The sequence below is a fragment of the Lagenorhynchus albirostris genome, chromosome 15 (assembly GCF_949774975.1).
Source record: "Lagenorhynchus albirostris chromosome 15, mLagAlb1.1, whole genome shotgun sequence".
Lineage (NCBI taxonomy): Eukaryota > Metazoa > Chordata > Mammalia > Artiodactyla > Delphinidae > Lagenorhynchus > Lagenorhynchus albirostris.
The window spans coordinates 15,291,972-15,312,977 of NC_083109.1; the positions used below are offsets into that span (position 1 = coordinate 15,291,972).

A 21,006-nucleotide genomic window follows, 5' to 3' on the forward strand; every position below is an offset into this window, starting at 1 on the left:
CTCCAGCTTTTTTTTTTTTTTGATTGGTGTTAGCATGGCACATCTTTCTCCACCCCTTTGCTTTTAAACTGTCTTGTGTCTTTCTATTTAAAGTGGGATTTTTTTAAAGACAGTATATAGTTGGGTCTTATTTTTTTTATCTACTCTGACAGTCTCAGTCCTTCAATATTTAATATTTAGGCCAGTCACAAAGTGATTACTGATATACTTAGTATAAACATCTACCATGTTTATAACTTTACTATTTGTTGCACTTGTTCTTTGTTTCTTTTTCTTTCTTTCCCTCTTTTTCTGCTTCTTTTGTTTTAATTAAGTATTTTATAAAATTCTATTTTCCTCTCCTTCCTTAGCTTATAAATGGTACTTCTTTTTAAAAATTTTTAGCTGTTTCCCTAGTTTGTAACATATGTTTACAACGAATTTAAGTCCACTCTCAAACTATAGCAGTTCAAGGGTAGTACAGGTACCATATAAAAGGACCTATATCCATCATAAAAATAGACATAAAAATCTTCAACAGGGCTTCCCTGGTGGCGCAGTGGTTGAGAGTCCGCCTGCCGATTCAGGTGACACGGGTTCGTGCCCTGGTCCAGGAATTTCCCACATGCCGTGGAGCGGCTGGGCCCGTGAGTCATGGTCGCTGAGCCTGCGCGTCCGGAGCCTGTGCTCCGCAACGGGAGAGGCCACAACAGTGAGAGGCCCGCGTACCGAAAAAAAAAAAAAAAAACTTGAACAAAGTATGAGCAAATTGAGTCTAGCAAATATAAAAAGAATTAAACACCAAAACCAAGTGAGGTTTATTCAGAGATGCAAGCCTAGTTCAATATTCAAGTCAGTTAATGTAATCAACCATAGTAATTAACAAAAGAAAAAAATCACATGATCATATCAACTGACGCAGAAAAATCATAAAATTCAATGGCTATTCATGATAAAAACTCAAGAAACTAAGAATAGAGGGTAACTTTGAACTGGATAAAGACCACCTACAGAAGATCTACAGCTAACGTCATACTTAATGGTGAAAGATAAGATGCTTTCCCCTTAGCATCAAGAACAAGGCCAGGATGTCTGCTTTCACCACTTTTATTCAAAATGGTACTGGAAGTCATAGCCAGAACAATAAAATAAGAAAAGGAAATTAAAGGTATACAGATGTGGGAAGAAAATATTTGCAAGTCACACATCTTACAAAGGACTCATATCTAGAATATATAAAGAACTCTCAAAACTCAACAGTAAAAAAACAATCCAATTAGAAAATAAGCAAAAGATTTGAACAGATATTTCACCAAAGAGGACATAGAGATGGCAAATAAACACATTAAAATATGCTCAACATCAATAGGCAGTAGGGAAATGCAAACTAAAAGCATGATGAGGTATCACTACACATCTATTTTATACCAGTTAATTAAAAATTAGTGACCATACTAAAAGCAGGTCAGGATGCAAAGAAGCTAGATCATCCAAACATTGCTGGTGGAATGTAAAATGATACAGTCACTCTGGAAAACAGTTCGGCGGTTTCTTAGAAAACTAAACATATACTTACCACAAAATCTAGCAATCATACTCCTTGGTATTGATTACAGAGAAATTAAAACTATGTCCATGTGAAACCTGTACACGAGTGTTCATGTCAGCTTTATTTGTAATAGCCCTAAATGAGAAACAACACAAATGTTCTTCAGTGGGCGAATGGTTAAACAAATTGTGGTACATCCATACTGTGTAATAATAGTTGGCAAAAGAGGAACAAATTAGTGATACACACAACTGGATGGATATCAAGGGCATTATTCTGAGTACAAAAAAAGCCAAGCCTGCAATGTTACATACTGTATGATTTCATACATGTAACATTCCTGAAATAATAAAAATATAGAAACGGAGATGGGGGACTTCCCTGGTGGTTCAGTGGTTAAGAATCTGCCTGCCAATGCAGGGGACACGGGTTCAAGCCCTGGCCCAGGAAGATCCCACATGCCGCGGAGCAACTAAACCCGTGTGCCACAGTTACTGAGCCTGCGCTCTAGAGCCCACGAGCCACAACTACTGAACCCCGCATGCCTAGAGCCCATGCCACAACAAGAGAAGCCACGGGGCAATGAGATGGCCGCGCAACCCAACGAAGAGTAGTCCCCCGCTCACCGCAACTAGAGAAAGCCCACGTGCAGCCACAAAGATCCAATGCAGCCCAAAATAAATAAATAACTTTATTTTTAAAAAAAGAAAATCAAAAGAAAAAAATTAAATATGTATCCCGCTTTGAAATATATATATGTATATATATATACCCCAATAAACCTAACTTTAAAGAAAGTAAAGTACAAACTATGAGATGAAACAAAACAATGACGAAAAAAGAGTAGACCCTCACAGCCATCAGGATAGCTACTATAGAAAGAAAGAAAGAAAGAAAGAAAGAAAGAAAGAAAGAAAGAAAGGAGGGAGGGAGGAAAAATAACAAGTGTTGGTGAGGATGTGGCAAACTGAAACCCTGTGCACTGTTGGTGGGAATGTAAAATAGTGCAGCCACTATAGAAAACAGAATGGTGGTTCCTCAAAAAATTAAAAATAGAGGGACTTCCCTGGTAGTCCAGTGGGTAAGACTCCAAGCTCCCAATGCAGGAGGCCCAGGTTTGATCCCTGGTCAGGTAATTAGATCCCTCATGCCTCAACTAAGAGTCTGCATGCCATAACTAAGAAGTCCACATGCCGCAACTATGACCCAGCGCAGGCTAAATAAATAAATATTAAAAGAAATTAAAAATAGAATTACCATATGGCCCAGAAATTCCACTTGTGAGTGTACACTCAAAAGAATTTAAAGTAGGGTCTTAAAGAGAGATATTGGGGCTCCCCTGGTGGCACAGTGGTTAAGAATCCGCCTGCCAAAGCAGGGAACACGGGTTCGGGCCCTGGCCCGGGAAGATCCCACATGCCGCAGAGCAACTAAGCCCATGTGCCACAACTACTGAGCCTGCGCTCTAGAGCCCACGTGCCACACTACTGAAGCCTGTGCACCTAGAGCCCATGGTCCACAACAAGAGAAGCCACCGCATGTGAAGCCCACACACTGCAATGAAGAGTAGCCCCTGCTCGCTGCAACTAGAGAAAGCCCGCGCGTAGCAACGAAGACCCAACACAACCAAAAATAAATAAATTTTTAAAAAAAAAATTTAAAAAGAGAGATATTTGTACACCCATGTTCATAGCAGCATTATTCATAGTAGCCAAAAAGGTGGAAGCAACCCAAGTGCTCACCAATGGATGAGTAGATAAGCAAAATATGGTCTATATGTACAACAGAATATTATTCAGCCTTAAAGGAAGGGAATTCTGCTATAACGCGATGAACCTTGAGGATATTATGCTAAGTGAAATAAGCCATCACAGCAAGACAAATATTGTATGATTTCATTCACATGAGGTCCCTAGAGCAGTCAAATTCATAGAGACAGCAGGTAGAAGGGTGGTTGCCAGGGCTGAGGGGGAGTTGGGAATGGGGAGTTGTTATTTAGTATTGAGTTTCAGTTTTGCAAGATGAAAAGAGTTCTGGAGATGGATGGCGGTGATGGTTACGCAACAGTGTGAATGTACTGAACACTACTGAACTGCCCATTTAAAATGTTTAAGGTGGTAAATTTTGTTATGTGTATTTACCACAACTAAGAAAAACAGAGTGGCAGTTTCTCACTCAAGTGCCTTGGATTTGGTCCAAAAGGCTGACCAGCTGTGTGTCCTTGGGTGTCACTATTCCCATAAATGGTTTTTCCTGTGTAAACGGAAGAGACAAACAAGACAGAATATGGGAATTTGCTTTAGGAGCCATTGCTGGGGTACAATGTCTGGTCAGGGAGAATGCCCTGCCCCCTTGGGGATGAACTCCCTAAGCTTCCAAAGGGAGGGAAGTGAGTGACGATGAAAAGAACAGACTAGAACAGAATGGCAGAGGCGCGCGCCAGCCCCTGGAGCTCAATCAAGCCCCATTGCCTCGGTTGCTGGAACGCTCCCAGGATGCTCTGACCCTCAGGACAAACTCCCAGCCCCTGAGCCTGTGATCAAGCCCTTAGCAGTCTGTGCCTTGCTCACTCCTCCGGGTTTGGTCACTGCCGCTCTGGGCTCCTACTTTCCACTCCAGCACATACACCAGTTCATAATTCCCTCCCACACCTGTACTTTTAAAATCCCCTCTTTTGAGAGTGCCCTGCCCAGCCCACAGCCCTCTGCCTGGAGGCCATACTCCTCCTTTGTTCCTCGTCACCATCTCTGCGAAGACTTCCCTGGCCTCCCCACACTGCTCCTCTGTGTTCCAGCGGCGCCCACCCCCCAGCCCTTATCATAGGTAACGCCATTTATTTCACTTTTTCATGAAATACTTAGTGGGCACCTATTGTCAGCCAGGTACTATTCTAGGCTCTGAGGGGTTAGCAACGAAGAGAACAGCCAAAAGTCCCTGCCCCTGAGGAACGCATATTCTAGAAGGACCTCTCCCCTGGGCCTGTGTGCCATCTTCAGTGGGGAGCGCACAGCGGGGCCCCAGCCCTTGATGCCCAGGTGCTGAGTGGCGGGGGTAGACGACCCTGATGCAGCCCACCAGAGTCCAGCAGGGTCCAGGAAGAGCTGAAATCGCGCAGGGAGAGGGAAGCAGAGGAGCCACGGAGAGTGCTGAGGCAGAGGGAGAGGGGCGGGGCTGTGCTCCACGCCTTCCCTCCCAAGTCACCTCCTGGGTTTCTTCCCTGGTCCACAGAGTGTTTTACCACCCGCTTATCTTTGCCCTAATAATAAAGGGCATGTACATGTAAGAAGCTGTTCGGTAGTCTGGTCTTGGTCCATCACCCCTAAAAGGCAGAGCTAAGCACCCCAGATGCACGCACACCCCTCCGCCCGGGTGTGGTGTGGATGTGGTACCAGACTGGCTGACTGAGTGAGGTGGTGCCCGAGAGGCTGGATCTCACCAGCTCTTCTGATTATTCAGATGCAGCCAGCTGGGCAGATTACTCAGAGCAGCCTAAGCTGCTAAAATCTCCCATGATCTGTCCCCAGCCCTTCACCACGACTCCGCCTCTGCCCTCATCTCCTGACGCCACTCCTTCCCCCTTCCCTCACCTCCTCCAGGTCTCTCCTCAAATCTCATCTTGTCGGTGAAATGGCCCCATTCCATCCTTTTTAATAGAAGCAAAGCTTCTACTTTTGTTCTCCCTTTCCGGCCCACACTGTTTACTTTTCTCCACACACTTACTCCCATCCAACGTTAACAGAAGCGTGCTGGAACCGACTCTGAGGGCTTACAAAAGCCTATGACATTTTTAGGAACTTGGTTGGCTGGTTGTTAAGCAATGCCATCACTAAAAATTAAATTATACCAACTTCATCAAGTTAATGATATTAAAAACAAAGGTGAGGGGCTTCCCTGGTGGCGCAGTGGTTAAGAATCCACCTGCCAATGTAGGGGACACGGGTTCGAGCCCTGGTCCGGGAAGATCCCACATACCACAGAGCAACTAAGCCCATGCACCGCAACTACTGAGCCCACGTGCCACAACTACCAAAGCCTGAGCACCTAGAGCCCGTGCTCCACAAGAGAAGCCACCGCAATGAGAAGCCCACGCACTGCAACGAAGAGCAGTCCCCGCTCACCGCAACTAGAGAAAGCCCGCGTGCAGCAATGAAGACCCAACACAGCCAAAAATAAATAAATAAAAAATAAATTAATTAAAAAAAAATAAAAGATAAAAACAAAGGTGAAAAATGCTCAAACTCATCACTTTCTAATTTTTACTACCTTTTGCTATTATCTATGATCTTGAGAATCTTTACAGCTGTAGAAATATGGTAGAAATATATAATATATAATGGCATGCTACTGTGCATTTCTTTTCAACTCTGCATTCATTGACATCACACTGGTAGCTTGAAATCGGCCCTGGTAGGAGTATTTACACCACAGAAATAGGTAAGTATGATAAATCAGGTTTTGATTTATTGTTCTGTTGATTGTCTAGACCAGCAGTTGGCCATGGGCCAAATCCAGCCCACCAACTATTTCTGTAAATAAACTTTATTGCAACACAGCCAGGCCCACTCATTTCCATATCTGTGGCTGCTTTCACATCCCAAGAGCAGTTGAGTAGTTGCAACTACATGGCCTGCAAAGTCTAACATATTTACTATCTTGCTCCTTACAGAAGAAATTTGCCTACCCCCGGTCTAGCCTTAAGAAAGTAATGGAGGAAATGTTAATAATGTAGATTAAATGTAAATATGTTCTGTCTATAGCTGCTACAGGCAGATCTCATTTTATTTCGCTTTACTGCACTTCACAGATAGTGCGGTATTTACAAATTGAAGGTTTGTGGAAACCCTAGTTGAACAAGTCCATAGGCACCATTTTTTCAACAGCATTTGCTTGCTTCATGTCACTGTGTCACATTTTGGTAATTTTCACAATATTTCAAACTTTTTCACTATTATACTTGTTACAGTGATCTGTGACCTTTGATGTTGCTGCTACGACTTGCTGAAGGCTCAGATGATGATCAGTGTTTTTTAGCAATTAAGTATTTTTAAATTAAGGTATGTACATTTTTTTAGACATAATGCTATTATTGCACACTTAACAGACTACAGTATAGTGTAAACATAACTTTCATATGCACTGGGAAACCAAAAGATTCAGGTAGCTCGCTGTATTGCAGTGGTCTGGAACCGAACCTGCCATATCTCTGAGGTATGCCTGTACATTGAAAATAGCCACACACGCGCAAAAAAAGCTGAGCAAATGTACTCCCGGTGTTTGAAAACTGTGACCTAATACAGCAGAGAAGTCGATCAGGTCATTGAGAAATGAGTTGAATTCCAACATCTTTGTTCCTTCACTTTTTCACTTTCTTACATCAACATTCATGTTGGAACTACACTTGTTCATCAGTTATAACCATAGGTTAACTATGGATGCAAGAGTTAGGCAAAATTCAAGAAAAGTATACTGTAAGAATAAACTGGCTATACCGAATTCACAATAAAGAGTATTGTAGTATTTTATTAGGTTTCTTTCAGTAAAATTTATGGTAAACACACATTCACACACACATATACACACTTTGTTTCAGAGAGCCTATTGTTAAACCTTTACAAGCACACACACTCTCCACTAGAATGTAAGTTCCTTGATGGTAGGAATTGTTTTTTTTTTTAATCCAGCACTTAGAACACACCTAACACATAGCAGACACACTGTCAACATATGTGACATGAATGAACATATGAGCATAGTTGGGAACCCACGTTTCATGGATTGACGGTCAGAACTTAGGTTTCCAGCTCCAACATTATCCAGCTGTGTGGATAAATTATTTAATTTCTTTGAACCCTGGGTTCTTTATTAAAACAAACAAACGAAAAGACGGGGGAATCTTCCTACCTCACAGGGAGATGGTGACAATATATGCCTCTGCCCGGCACCTACCAGGTTTCTCCACAGACAGGAGTTTCCTCCTCACCCTCCACCCCTGCCATCCACATACTCCTCGGAGACAGCCCTGCCACTGTCACACATTTCAGTGATGTCACAGCCCCCTCCCTGGGAGCCCCAGCACAATCACCCCGATGCCCAGCCTGAGCGCTGGCTGAGCTGAGAGAGGCAGGGGGCAGGCGGTGCCTTGCTCCATCTGTCTCTGAGGCCTCACAGCTCCAGCATGAGTCCATCAGCAAAGAAGAGGCTCAAGAATACAGTGGTTTCCAAGGTTGGATTTGGGACTAGACCCAGCGGGGGTCTCAACAAAGAGTCCAACCATGCCCAGGATGGGGACCTTCCAGCCTGGGGGAAAGAGGCAGAGGTGAAGGGTGAAGGGAGGTCAGGAGAGTTAGAATGGGCTCCCTGTTTCCACCCCCAAACCAAGGTGACAAAACTCCCAGTCTAGGGTTGGTCACACCAAGCCCAGCCCAATGGAGAGGCATTATGGAGGCGTTCGGGGGGTTCCTACTGTGTTAGCATTCTCTCTCTCTCCCCTCTCTCTCTCTGTCAGATGCAAGATGAGGAACCACAGGACAAGATACAGCAGCCTGTCAGCAAAGTAATTGCGCGGAACCGACTTAAAGCGGTGAGGCGCCCCGTTTTGGTGTCTGCTTAGGAGAGCCTAAGCCCCCATGCAGTGTTGCTCCTGGCTGCCAGGCCGAGTGACCCGGGAGGAGTCACCTGGCCCTGCCCTGAGCTGAGCTGAGCCAAAGTCCGGGTAGCGGGGTGGGACGCTAGCCCAGGAAAGCTGAAGCTTCAGTTTTTCTGGCTCCTCGCCCCTGGCAGGTGCTAAAAAACTTGGCGCTCTTGAAGCTGTTTGAGAGCTCGAACCCTCGGACCCAAGAACTGCATAACCTGGCCAAAAGGTGTTGGAATTCACTGCTCAGAGTTCCGAAGATCCGCAGGGTCTCCTCTGGGTGAGCATGGCCCACCCGCGGCCCCTATCATGGGCCCAATAGCCACCTTTACTAGGAACGGGCACTATGCTAAGGAATTTCGCAACCTGCATTTTGACTAGGCTCTGGCAGAAAGGTAGTTATTTATTAGCCCTATTTTACTGAGGAGCTGAGGCTCAAGAGATGTTGTAACTTATCCCATTAACTGGACTGGTAAGTGGCAGAGCTAGGATTTGAAGCCGTTCCCAGCTGATATCAGAGCTGTTGTCATAACCCTGGTCATAATCATCCAACCACGGGACTAACCACCACCTGGTGCTCTGAGCACGAGGGGCCACCCCTTCTGCCTCTCCCAAGTCAACACCACGCAGAGATTCACCTGCAAACTAGTCATTCTGCTGAGGCTCAGTTTCCTCACAAGTCACATCAGGATGCTAAGAAAGCTGACATGAGGCACCCGCTAAGTGCCAGGTACCATGCAAAGCATTTTCCCACTTAGTTTATTCTTCACAAAAATCCTGTTAGGTAGAAGGAATTACCCCAGTTTTACAGATGAGGAAACTAAGGCTCTGACAGGTTACCTTTCTTGCCCCAAATCACACAGATGGTAAGAGGCAGAAGCAAATGTGAATCCCAGTTTGTCTCCAAAGCCTGTGCTCTCCAAGCCGTTCTGCCTCTTCCCTGTCTCCTGCTTTGCAGGACTGTTGTGAGGGTCCTGGGCCTGACACCCAGTGGGCACCCAATCGGCAGTGGCCATTATTATCCTCTGTATTGTCATTATCCTGAGCCTGAGGCCTCTCTCTCTCCACACACACTCAGCTAGGACGGGGGCTGCCACATTGCAGGGGACTCAGTCTACGACAGACACCCCTGGGGAAAGTCTCCTAACCCCTCTAGGTAACTCCACCCCTCTGGCTCCTCCCTCTGAGTTGGCCTCCTCCTCGATGCAGGTGCTCAGGAAACACTGAGCCAGAAGGGTCAGGATCATCTAGTCCCAGAGATTTCCAAGCCTTTTTAAAGCAGCAGAGCCACTCTTCAAATTTCTGTCCCCAAGCCCCAACTGTGTCGTTGGAGGGAAGCTATCCTGCCCCTCACCCTGCCCCTCCAGGGGTGGGGGGTGGTCATTTGAGATATTTTCTAAGATTTCTTGGAACAAAATATGAAAAAAAAAAAACCCAAAAACAAAACACTGGACCAGTCCACTCCATCAGTTGAAATCCAAAGAGGCAGAACCCTAACCTAGTGGCCGATGCAGGCAATATATATTTCTAGGTATCCTAACTACTAGCCATTGCCTCAGGCCTTTCCAACCTCTCACATCCCTTCTGCCTGCCGGTCCTTATCACCACACCCCCTGCCCCCAGGAACAAGACCTCTGAGTGGTAGAGAAGCTTCTTTTCAGGCCCTCTCTAGCTTTCCTGACAGGCTCCCTGAGCTGAGTGCAGAACCATTGTCTCGGTCTAGCTGGAGGCCCAGGACCTTGGTCTTGCTCTGCTGACTGCCGCTCCTTTCCCTGCCAGCCACGAAGACGTCTGGGATACAGTAGAACAAAATAACAAAGATCTTCAGGAGGCTGGGTGTCCCAACAAGAAACTGGACTCCAAGAAATCAGAGCCCCTGAGGGAGCCTGAGGACCCGGAGCAGTCAAGGCCCAAGGCGGCACTGCGGAAGGGGCACACGGCACAGCAAGCAGTGCCGCACGAGGAGGAGCGGCCGGAACCTGAGGTCCCCGTGACATCAAAGGGTCGTGGCCTGCCCACTGGCCCTGGAGCCCAGGAGAGGCAATCACCCACTGTGGACCCCCGGGTCGTCTTCCTGAAGACCCACCAGTACAGAACTCCCATGGAGGACGTGAAACAGCTGGACACAGCAGACCAGTGGATCTGGTGTGAGGGGCTGCCCACACGAGTCCACCTCCCAGGGCCCCGGGTGATGTGCAGACCATCCGCCCTGCGCTCGGTCAAGCGCTGCTGCACCCGCCTCTGCTCGGCATCACTTGAGCTGCCAATGGTCCGTCCATACAAGATGTGACAATGCCACTGCCAGGCTAGGGTGAGACACAAGCCCCAAGCCAGGCCCTGAGCTGGGCCCAGAGTCAGAGGGCTTAGGATCCAGAGTCTTGGGGGCTGTGGCTGGCGGTGCTGGGAGGCCCTACCTTCATGCCCAGAGAGGGAAGCCCAGAGAGGCGGAAGCCATTGACCAAGTCCACACAGCAGGGCAGTGGCCAGGCTGGGTACTCTCAGGACCCAAGTAGGGGCTCTGGGGAAGGAGGGCACTGGGAGTGTGGTTCTGAGGTGGGTCATCCACTGCCTGGAGGCCTCAGGAGGGGCCATCTGCTATGGCTCAGAATCTCACAGAAGTCTGAGTAAGTGAGTTTAGGGATTTCCAAATGTGGGGCTAAGGGGAGGGGGCGTGGTCAAGTAAGGCTCTTCTGCATCTCATCCCCTCTTAGATAAACTCTGCATTTGTTTTATTTATTCGTGCCTCAAATAAGACCTACTCTGAACAAAAGTTCCTTAGCAAAAGAAAAAGTAGAAATACTCCAGCCCCTCCACTGAGGTCCCAAGAAAGGAAGGGGGTGATGGGCCTGGGGGTCCAGCTGAATGGGAAGCTGCCCCTTCAGCAAACCGGACATCGCCAATCTGCCAGACACCGCAGCGCCCTGGTCCCTGAGCCCTCTCCCTGGACGCCAGCGCCCTCTGGGGGCGGTCTTAGCTCCTAACTGACGCTGAGGTCTCTGCTCGCAGGTGTGACCTTGGATGGGAGCCAGAGGTGTGCGGAGAGGGCGGAGATCGCGCAACCATCTCAACGGGAGGTATGGGCGGGAAAATTCGCGAGTCTACAAATAAAATCTCCCATATGGCGCTGAAGAATACTGCCGCTGGCTCTGCCTCTTTATCTGGGGCTGGAAAGGCTAGAGGAAAGAGGCCCTCCGCGGAGGTAAGGTGGAGGAGTGGGGAAGAGTGTGAATCACGACTTCAGGTTAATTCCACTCCATCCCCAGGTCCCTTCGGTCAGTGTAGAAGCCGTAACAAAGAAGCAAGCGGGCTGCTCCCCTCCCCCGCCTCTGCAAGCTGGCCTCCTGAGCGGTGCTCTCCATGAAGTCATAGAAGGGGGGCGTTGGTTGTGCGCTTCCTGGGTGCCAGGTGCCTCACAATGGCCCTGCAGGCCAAGGAGAGGAGGAAACCACCGCGGCGCCGAGAAGCTCACGCCGCTGGGAAGTGGCACAGCAAGAACTCTAATCTAGGTCTCCTGGCTGCTCCCCGTTCCATTTCCCGAATTAGGGGAAAAGGTGCAACGCAGCATCCAGCCCGTCACGCACGTGCATTGCGCCCTGATTATCACGGCTCCGGGTGTCAATAAATGCCAGCCGGAAATGTGAAATGTGCCCCGCCTGGGTCACGGAAAGCACCGAGTCAGGCGGGGAACTGGTACTTCGTCCTACTGCTCCCGTGGGACACAGCGCGTCCATCCTCCAACCCCGAGTCCGGTAGGAGCCACAGGGCCCTGAATATGCAGTTGGGGAGAGGAAAACAGAGGGGGCCCAGGCTTTCTCTGCACAAAGACTATGATCCTGGTCCTCCGTATTCCCCTGGAGACAGGCTGTGTGCAGCGGGCGCCCTCGGGAGAGCAGCAGAGCCATCGAGGGGCGCAGAGCCCTCCACCCTCACTCCCAGGGAGCCAGGACACTGATGGAGATCCTCAGATTGGGAGGGAGAGAGAAGGATGGGAAAGGCTCCCGCTAAACCGGCCGGCTCGCACCCCTCCTCTCCACTGGGGCTCAGCACCCTGACTGAGCATCCGCCAGGAGGCCGCCAGCGGAAACCGGGCCGCGAGAACAGCCTGAGCGGGGCCTGGCGCTGGACCGCTCTGCACCGCACTGCTCAGCCTCGGGAATGGCGACCTAACGCCCCCGCAGCGCGCTCCCTACCTGCGGCCACCCAGGCGCGGCGCTCCCTTCCCGAGCACCCCGCCCCGCCCCCTCCGCGCAACCTCCACTCCCGTAACCTTCACTTCAAGCTGTCTTCCCGCTAAGCTTGCAATCCAGCCCGTTTCCTGGGTAGTCTCCATTTCGGTTCCCTCGCTGGGCATCATCAATCACATCAACCCTCTATTCGATCTTTCCTCCCAAGCACCTTCCGTTCCATCAACCTTCAAGTAAACTTCTGTCCAGCGTGCTCTATCAGCGGGCGATTAGGGCAGCGCACTCCCAAACAAAAAGCCAAACCCTGTGTGTGTGGCGGGGTGGGAGGGGGGGCATGCACTAGTCTTCATGGGAACCTTCCCCGGGGAGCCCCAAGTGGGGGCCCGAATGGCCTGAGCCTAGGCGAGGTTGGCAACTTCTGCTTTGCCCAATTGGGAGCCAGAGCTGGGCCCCAGCTTCCCACGGGCAATGCCATCAAGTGAGCAGACAGAAGCCTGTGTGCCTAGGCTGGGACCCAGCGTGGCCAGGGTGCCGCTGGGGAAGCAAGGATGCAGGCCTCATGCATGTGAATGACTTCCAGCAGTGCACTCCTTCCAGCCTTATCCCTTCCACCTGCTGGCATTAGGCTCAGGCAACCTGCCTCCCATAATCCCAGGACTAGGGTCTCCCCACTACCATTCTCCCATTGTTTAACCACTTCAACCTGAGGCCCCTCTTCAGGGCTCAGTCAGATCCTGATTTGGGCAGGATGCTGCAACCCATAATCTCAGGGATAAGAGACCGCAGGAGAAATGGCTCCCTAACAGTTAACTGGGGGAAATTTTTTAATGTTTGAATTTTAACAAGTCACACGACCTCTCAGAGCGTATTCCATCTGTTTATTTAAAGAGGGATACTAATAGCCATTCCAGAGGGCTTTGGGCAAATCAGGCTTGATGTAGTTGAAACCAGTTTGTGGGACGTTGAACATTCGGCCTTTTTCCAGGCCTCCTTGCTGTAATAAAGCCAGTACTGGCCCTGTTTCTCACTTATGAGCGGCTGCCTAACTGCCCACCTTTAGGGAACTAGCTGCTTGTTTAAAAAGGCAATCTTATGTTCACATTCACAAAATAGCATCTGGATCCCGGAGACTGTCCCTCTCCCAATCTGGGCCATGTACCACTTAAACATGATTGGTGGATGAATGGGGCTGAGGTTGCTGAGGCAGACAGGCCTAGCTTCTTATCAGCTGTTTGATGCTGGGGAAAGTTGTTTACTCCTAAGCCTCAGTTTCATTGTCTGCAAAATGGGGAAAACGGTGGTGCCTATCTCATTGGGTTAAGTTAGAAACATAAATCACTTTACAGTGCATGGCACATAGGAGCTCAATACTTGGTGGCTGTACCTAGGTCATGGGCAAGCCTGTCCCCCACCTAACAGTTGAGGCTTTGAAGAAAGATATCTCCTCTGTAAAATGGGAAGGGGGCAGCGGTCCCATAATTCTAACTGCTTAGATTCATGGATCACTTTCTTATAGGTCAGGCACAGCACTAAATGCTTTACATTATGACATCTCACTGAATCCTCACAAAAACTCAGGGAAGTTCAACCCAGGGAAGGTTAAGTAGCTTATCCAAGGTCTCAGAGCTGGTAATGGGACTCCAGGACTTAACCTTGCACTCCATTGCAGCTCTCTAAAGCCTTCTGACATTGGGCCCCTAGAAGTCTCCCTGGCTTGGCCAGGTAGGCAGGTCAGGGATTAAAACTCTCAGCTCCCTCTACTCCCCTTGCTTCAATGTTGTTCTACCATCCTTTGCTACTTTCCTACAGAAAACCTCAAGCACGCAGTAGCTCTTAATTCCCTCTCCACAAAGAACCTCTCTTGTGCCCAGAACTGGCCTCTCCTTCCCCTGCCCCTGAGGCTGTAGTCCCTGGGTTACAGGCTGACTGCCCCCGGGGACTGCGAGAAGGAAGTTACCCTGATCTGGGAGTTGTTGAAGAGAGTCTAAGACTCTGCTTCCAGGGGAACCTAACCTGTTTGAGCTGTGCCTCACATAAGACTCACGGGGACCTGGAGCTTCCCGCCTCACTGGTGCCTGCTGGCTGCCCTTCTGACCCCCCTGTGGCTCTGATCTGGGCAGGCCTGCCTAGAACTAGGGGTTAGAGGCACCCTCTGAGCTAGACATCCCTTTCTCCTTTCCCGTCCTTCTTGCGGGTTATAAACTATTCTGAGCACCAGCTATGCACTAGTCTCCACTTGTCTCTCCAAATGGTAGTGGACGGGATGGGGCGGGGGGGCGTCTAGACGTCAGACCCCTACGAAGTCAAGAGCTACACCAACTCAGTGGTAGGGTGGCGGTAATTTTCGGATCTAGGTACTTTCCTTTATCCTTTGGAAATAAAAATATTTCCAACATTCCTATGTTCACTTGGAAATCTGTGGCCATATTTAATGTACTGCCTATCCGTTTTCTTGGAAAGCAAGTAATATTTACACAGTTTACATCCTTAGTATTTAAAACAATACAGTAGGATGAGAAAGTATGATTATAAGGTGCAGATTGTTTAACCACTAAGAACTTAAACATCTTTAACTATTAATCTCTTCAGAATGAGCTTATTAATGTCACTACCGGAACCCACATCCTGGCTCTGCCAGCTCCTAACATGTAACCTTGGGCAAGTTCCTTACAGTTTCCTCATCTGTAAGATACAGATGATGCTGTTTCCTACTTCAGAGGGTTGTTGTGAAGATTAAGTGAGCAAGGAGGTGCAGAGCACTTAGTCTACTGCTGGACATCTCTTTAGGAAGCACTCAATGCATGTTATTTATTACTTCCATTGCCCAGTCCTCTCTGGAACTTGCCTCTAGACACTGCTTTGTCACTTTAGAATTCATAAAAATCTCAGGAAACTCACATATGTTTGACCCCCAACTGTCATTCAGCTTAGTCATGATATTAAAAAACAAAAAAAACCCACCTTGGCTCCCCTGACCTTTGGCAGTTTTCATAAAATCCAACTGACACTCAAGGGGCAGAGATCTGTCATCGAAGATGTGCAGGACAGCACCAGCCTTTGTGGGAAACTCCCAAAGAGGTGTGCCAACAGCTGGAGCTACCACCACCAGAGCTGGCCACGGGAGCCTGCGGCCACACGATGTGAGCGCTCTGAGGCTTGCCTCAAAATAAAGTTGGTCACCTGCCTTTAGAGTCTGGGGGGAAATCCATCCACCCAGGGGAAGCTATTTCAGCTGGTCATACCTCCTGGACCCCGCAGCCAGGATTAGAATCTCATTAACAACCTGCTTCCTCCCAGCTTGGCTAGAGTTCCCTGAGTTACTGAGGTGCCTCACCCGAGCATTTTCCCAGCCTCTGCCCAGGCATGTTCACTCTTAAACCTTCATCCTGTCGGCCTCAACTTCCTATTCTGCAGGGCTGGGAGCCAGGAGGCTAGAAAGGCTTCCTGGGGAGATGGCAAAAGTCCCCAGCCGTGTAGCCCTAACACTGAAAGCTCAGCACTGACAGCTCTCTCAGGCAGGCTCTGGAGGACCCAAAGGGGAGCAGCAATGGTTTCCAGGCAGAAATGGGTCTAGACCAGTGCATTCCACTGGGCACGTTCAGAAGTCACTGGCAAATGGCAAAGGTACCCTGAGCGTCACGGCAGTTCACCCAAGGCGTGGCGGAGAAGGCTGCAGGCGGGGGTGGGACACAGGTGTCCCCGGCACTTAGTGTTTTAACCAGGTGGAGGAATACTTGGGTTCAGGAAAAAAAGAAGGTGGCCTAATCATTCTGTATAGCTCCCGAGCACAGCATTACAAAATAAGCACAGGCAGAACCGTGGAAAATACTGTATTTATGTACACGGGAAGGGCAGCTGTAAGCCCCTCACAGAGGACACTCCACCCCGAAGAAAAATCTTAGTAGCAAATTCCTATCTCCCTCGGCACTATCAAGTGCACCTCAAGCTGGAAGGCTGGGCTTCCTGTGTCTGGGCGCCCACTGTACCCTTCCCACTGTGTAATTCCAAACAAGGCGGGAAAAGGGAACTATTGCCAGAACGGAGGTCCGTGGGAGCTGGGATGCCCGGTCATTCCTAGAGAACAGGCAGTGACTCTAGTTTGAGGGTTAGATGGGGAGCGACGCTAAGATTCTTCTCTGGGTCCTATGGCCTGCAATGTTGAAAGCTGGCAGCAGGGTGGAGGCCCAGTAGAGAGAACCGGAAGAAAGTCAGTCATGGGTTCACTGGTGTACACACACGTGTGTAGCAGGACACAGGTTGTGCGTTTTCTTTCTGCTTGATGCCTCCACCTGCCATCCTCTCACTGACAGCAGCCTGCTACTTTGCGCCTACATCTTTCTGTGGCTCTGGATCCAGAAACCCAGTGTTGCTCCAAACAGAACAGCTGCAGTCCAGCAGCATGGCAAAGCTAACAGCTGTCCCAGGGAGGTAAGACAGGTGGCTAGAAGAGTGGTTCGCTGTGATCAGATACCCTTGATTATTTTTTTTTTCCTTTTTAAAATAACAGGCTGGTGACAGGTATGGTGGCTCAAGAGCGGCATGGTTCTGATTCTGTTATTACCCTGAAAGAGGTCCCCCTTGCCGACCTCCCAGATACCAAGGCTTCAGTGAACGGAGGCCGTTCTTGCAGTTGTGATCCTGCCTGCTACCTGCCTTCTTGACGGGGCATCACTCTCTCTCCCACACCAACAGAGACTTCACATTTCCCGGGTTCCTCTCAGGCCTGGGCTGGACCTCATCTGGACAGTCGGAGCAGCCCAAGGTGTCAAGTGCCCAGCTGGGTGTCCAAAGGACCTGACTCTAGACACTGGACTTCGGGGCTGAGTTGAGGGGGATCTCCTTGAGCTCCGACCGCATGCACAGGTACTCCCCGATGACAGCCATGAGTGCAATGCACACGGCCTGGACCAGCCACCAGGTCAGCGCCGAGGGGAAACGGGAGCTGTAGAACCAGCAGCCCAGGAGGTGAAAGAAATGGACAGTGACAGTGAAATCCAGACACTGCTTCCCTCGCCGGATGAAGTACAGCAAGCCCAGGGCACTGTGGGGAGAGGACAGCAGTGGGTTGTCACTGGGTTGTCCTGGCCTTAGATTAGGTTATTTGGGGGAGCAGGGACAATTAGGATGACAGCACAGTGGTCAGAAGCAAGCGAGAGAAGTGGGAGGCAGGGGTTACATTATCAGATGCCCAGAGGAACCTGGCAGGTGATGCCGAGAGTGGATCAGGCTGGGGAGAAGGAAGGAGTGCGAGCTTGATGACCGATGCAGCTGCCGCTCAGAGGGATCCCAGCGACTGGTGGCGACTGTGGCAGCATGAAGCATACCTGTTTCATCTGAAGTGTGGCCTGCAGCTAGGCAAGTCACCATGCTAGAATGCTGGCCTGGAATCAATCGATCATCCCATTTTTTAAGAGAAGCCAGAAATCTGTATTTTTAACATAAAATATCCTGATTTTCAACTAAGTGAAAAAAGTCTTAAACACCCTGCATGGGTTGACAACTGTGTAAGCCAAACAGAACATATCTGGGAGCCAAATTCAGGTCAAAGTCACCCCACCAGTTTTCAACCTCTAGTGTAAGGTCAAGAACAGTAATGTGAAAAAAAAAAAAAAAAAAAAAAACAGTAATGTGAAAGGCATCGTGCTAAGTACCTCCTGTGAATTAACTCATGGAACCCTTACCACTATGAGGTGGGTAATATTATTAGCCTGATTTTACTGATGAGGAAACTGGAGCTTAGACAGATTAACTTGTCCACAGTCACTAGACTAGTGGTAAAGCTGAGAGTCAAAGCCAAGTGAGTCGGCTTCCCGAGCCTAAGCTCTTAATCACTTCCCTAAACCACCTCTCAGTCAAAGCCCTCAGGGTATAGATGAGGACCCAAGGCCTAGAGAGAAGGGAAGGAACTTGGCCAATGGCACATGGGCCAAGAATAGACTGACTCCCGGTGCAATCCTTTCCTCATCTGATTCCACATCAGGGAAGTGGTCTGAGATGAAAGCTGTCCCAAGGCAGCATGCACAGAGTGACATAAGAGCTTTCCAGCTAAGTCAAAACAGCGATCAAAGAAACCCTACAGTGGAGCCAGTCCCAGAACTGGCCTCTGCCACCCATTTTAGTCCACCACTGCCCAGGAACAAGTGCCAGCCTGTTTCACGTCCGAATTTAGGAAGTTAGTTCCAGTGCTAAGACCCCAAAAGCTGGATAGCAAAACTGGTGATACTCACCAGGTGAGGGCGTTGAGGACGAAGGACATCGTGGAGAGCCGGCCTGGAGGGGTGGAAAAGCCCAGGATCTGAGGGGGAATCACAAATGGAAATATGCTGGAGAAGTGACCTGGCAGAGCCCCAGGCTCCAGGACCCCAGCAGCCCCGCTCAGGAACAAACATCATTCCAGGACCACAGAAGCCAACAGGCCTCTTCATCTGTATGGCAGCCTACTTCCACCAAGCTGCTTTTACAGACATCCACCACTGTATCTCATCTGACCCCTCACAGCAGCCGGGAAGGGATCATTATCCTCATTTTACAAAGGAGGAATGAAAATTCAAAGAAGTTAAGTCACTTGCCCAAAGTGACAGGGTAAATAAACAGCAAAAGAGTTAGAACGGGGTTCAGCAAGGCTCCTAAGAAGGTACTACTAGGCACCTGGTGGGTGAGTGACCTCCACCACTGTCCATATGGTACTATCCAACACCAAACATCTGCACACTTTCAGCTTTCAAAGGCCTTGACATTCATTATCTCATATCATCCTCACAACAACCTCATAAAGTTGTTATTGTTGTTACTGTTACCTCTTTTTGGATAATAACTTGCTTATTATTACCTTTTTTTGGATAATAACTTGCCCAAGGGCTACATAGAGAATAAGCAACAGGAGGAAAGATTCCATCCCAGATCTCCTGGCTCCAAGAACTGTGCTTATTACCATATACCACAGCTGCCTCTCTGAAGCAAAACACCTCTCCACCCTCCCATTACACTTTATAAGGCACTTTCTTACTCCTAGGCCCCTCTGGCCCTCATAACATTTTGCTGAGGATTATTCTATTCCAGAAGAGGAAACAGGCTCAGAAAGATAAAGCAACTTGCCCCAAATCCCACAGCTGGTATGTTTCAGCCTACATTGGACACTAAGCATTTCTGAATCCAAAGCCAGGCTCTTTGTACTGCAGTCCACGACCTCTATGCCAGCGGTCTCATGATTTTGCAAACAGGAAAACTGAGGTTCATAGAGATGACAACACTCGCCCCAGGTCACACAGCTAGTACATGGAACTTAGAGACCTGACTCCAAAGTCCAGGAAGTTCCCATTATACTCCGTGAATGCTCTTTTATCCATCCCCCCGTCCCCAATTTGGCACCCGAGAATCTGGGGCTCAGAGAAGTGAAGTCACTTTTTCAGTGTCAGAAAAGAGATGTATCAGGTTGCCTGGAACGCAGGCCCCTTCCTTTGTACTAATCTGCCTCTCTGTCATTCCATTTTATGGATAGGGCAGCCGAGGCTCAGAAAGGTGATATCCCTTTCCCAGGGCCACAAAACGAGAAGGTGGCCCAGCCAGGTCTAGAGCCCAGTAGTGTCAGACCACCCGGTGAGGCCGAGACGCCGCCCGCGCCGGCCCGGGGACCATACCTCGGCGTCGAACATCTGGTCCAGCGAGGGGCTGCTGCGCACCAGCCCGTCCACCAGCGCCAGCCACAGGCCCAGCGAGCCGTAATACACGGTCTGCATGAGGACGATCTGCGACAGGATCAGCAACGGGTCCCACACGTAGCTGCGGAACTGGCCCGCCATGCCGGCCCGCGGGGCCCGGCCGCCGCCCGGGCCTGGGTCAGCGCCACCGCCGCGCCATGGGCCCCGGGCCGCCCCGGCACCTGAGAGGACACACGCCGGGCCTCAGCCCGCCGGCCGTCACCATGGCAACGTCGCCCAGTCGGGAGGAGGGACTGGGACCGAGGGGGCGAGCCCATTCCGGGAGTTGGGGGGGAGGCCGGGGCGGACAGACCCATTCCCGGAGTGAGGGGAAATCCTGCCCGTTCCAGCAGCTGCTCGGGCCCCGCTCGTACTCGAGCTCCTGTGGGGTTCACTCACCGGGTGACGGACTCGAGGATCGAAGCTTCCGAGCGCAGCCCAGCCTCAACGACTGGCCCCCGGAACGGTGCTGACAAGCAGGACCATGGAGGAGAGGCCCTACCGGCCTAGAGAGGCAAAGCTCCAGCTGCTGCTGCGACTGTCGCCGCTGCGTAGGAAGGAAGCGTTTCCGGGGACAGCGGTGGAGGGGCGGGGCTGACATTGCGCAGGCGTAGCGGGTGCAGTCTTCGGTTGAGCCGCCTAAACGAGAGTAGGGAAGCCCGGAAGCGAAGTATGCACATGCGCAGAAGAAAAAAATGAAGGCGAACGGAAGTGGGGCACCAGAACGGTAGAGCTAGCGTGCCCTCTAGAGGGAAATCTTGAAGAAAAGGAGGACGGCTAGGGTAGAAGGTAAGAGGAGGGGTCAAGGGCGAGGGAAAGATGTTTGGGAATTAACGAGGTGATAACGTCGACTCTGTTTTCAGCCTAGATACCCAATGTTTTCTTTCTCCTAGTTAAATCCTGGGATAACTTGAACTTGCCAGCAATTCCACACATGATTTTGCCACTGTTTCTGGGTTACAGATG

The 21,006-nt window shown here is 49.8% G+C and overlaps 2 protein-coding genes across 4 annotated transcripts in view; one reads left to right on the forward strand and one right to left on the reverse strand.

The window, feature by feature from the left end:
• SYS1 (SYS1 golgi trafficking protein) overlaps positions 1–20,651 on the reverse strand; it is a 35,180-nt gene extending 14,529 nt beyond the window's left edge. The window contains exons 1-4 of one of the 3 annotated variants that reach the window (XM_060122379.1): positions 20,440–20,614; positions 19,981–20,222; positions 18,571–18,638; positions 16,157–17,384 (exon numbers count right to left, since the gene is read on the reverse strand). In XM_060122379.1, coding sequence (XP_059978362.1) covers positions 17,144–17,384; positions 18,571–18,638; positions 19,981–20,142 — 471 coding nt within the window. In that variant the 5' untranslated portion in view covers positions 20,143–20,222; positions 20,440–20,614 and the 3' untranslated portion in view covers positions 16,157–17,143. Of the gene's footprint in view, positions 1–16,156; positions 17,385–18,570; positions 18,639–19,980; positions 20,244–20,439 lie in introns of those variants that run through there. The other 2 variants (XM_060122380.1, XM_060122381.1) reach the window with 2 other exon arrangements.
• TP53TG5 (TP53 target 5) lies at positions 7,704–10,449 on the forward strand. The gene is made up of 4 exons (XM_060124358.1): positions 7,704–7,751; positions 8,034–8,108; positions 8,309–8,439; positions 9,939–10,449. Exons 1-4 carry the CDS (start codon positions 7,704–7,706, stop codon positions 10,447–10,449), a joined length of 765 nt encoding a protein of 254 aa, XP_059980341.1.
• Positions 20,652–21,006: the final 355 nt, after the last annotated feature.

Bases quoted from the DNA above. Each gene is read 5' to 3' on its own strand.
- TP53TG5 (XM_060124358.1), top strand. From the start codon at position 7,704: ATGAGTCCATCAGCAAAGAAGAGGCTCAAGAATACAGTGGTTTCCAAG. The intron at 8,109-8,308 runs GTGAGGCGCCCC...CGCCCCTGGCAG, and splicing joins CGCGGAACCGACTTAAAGCG to GTGCTAAAAAACTTGGCGCT. The intron at 8,440-9,938 runs GTGAGCATGGCC...TTTCCCTGCCAG, and splicing joins ATCCGCAGGGTCTCCTCTGG to CCACGAAGACGTCTGGGATA.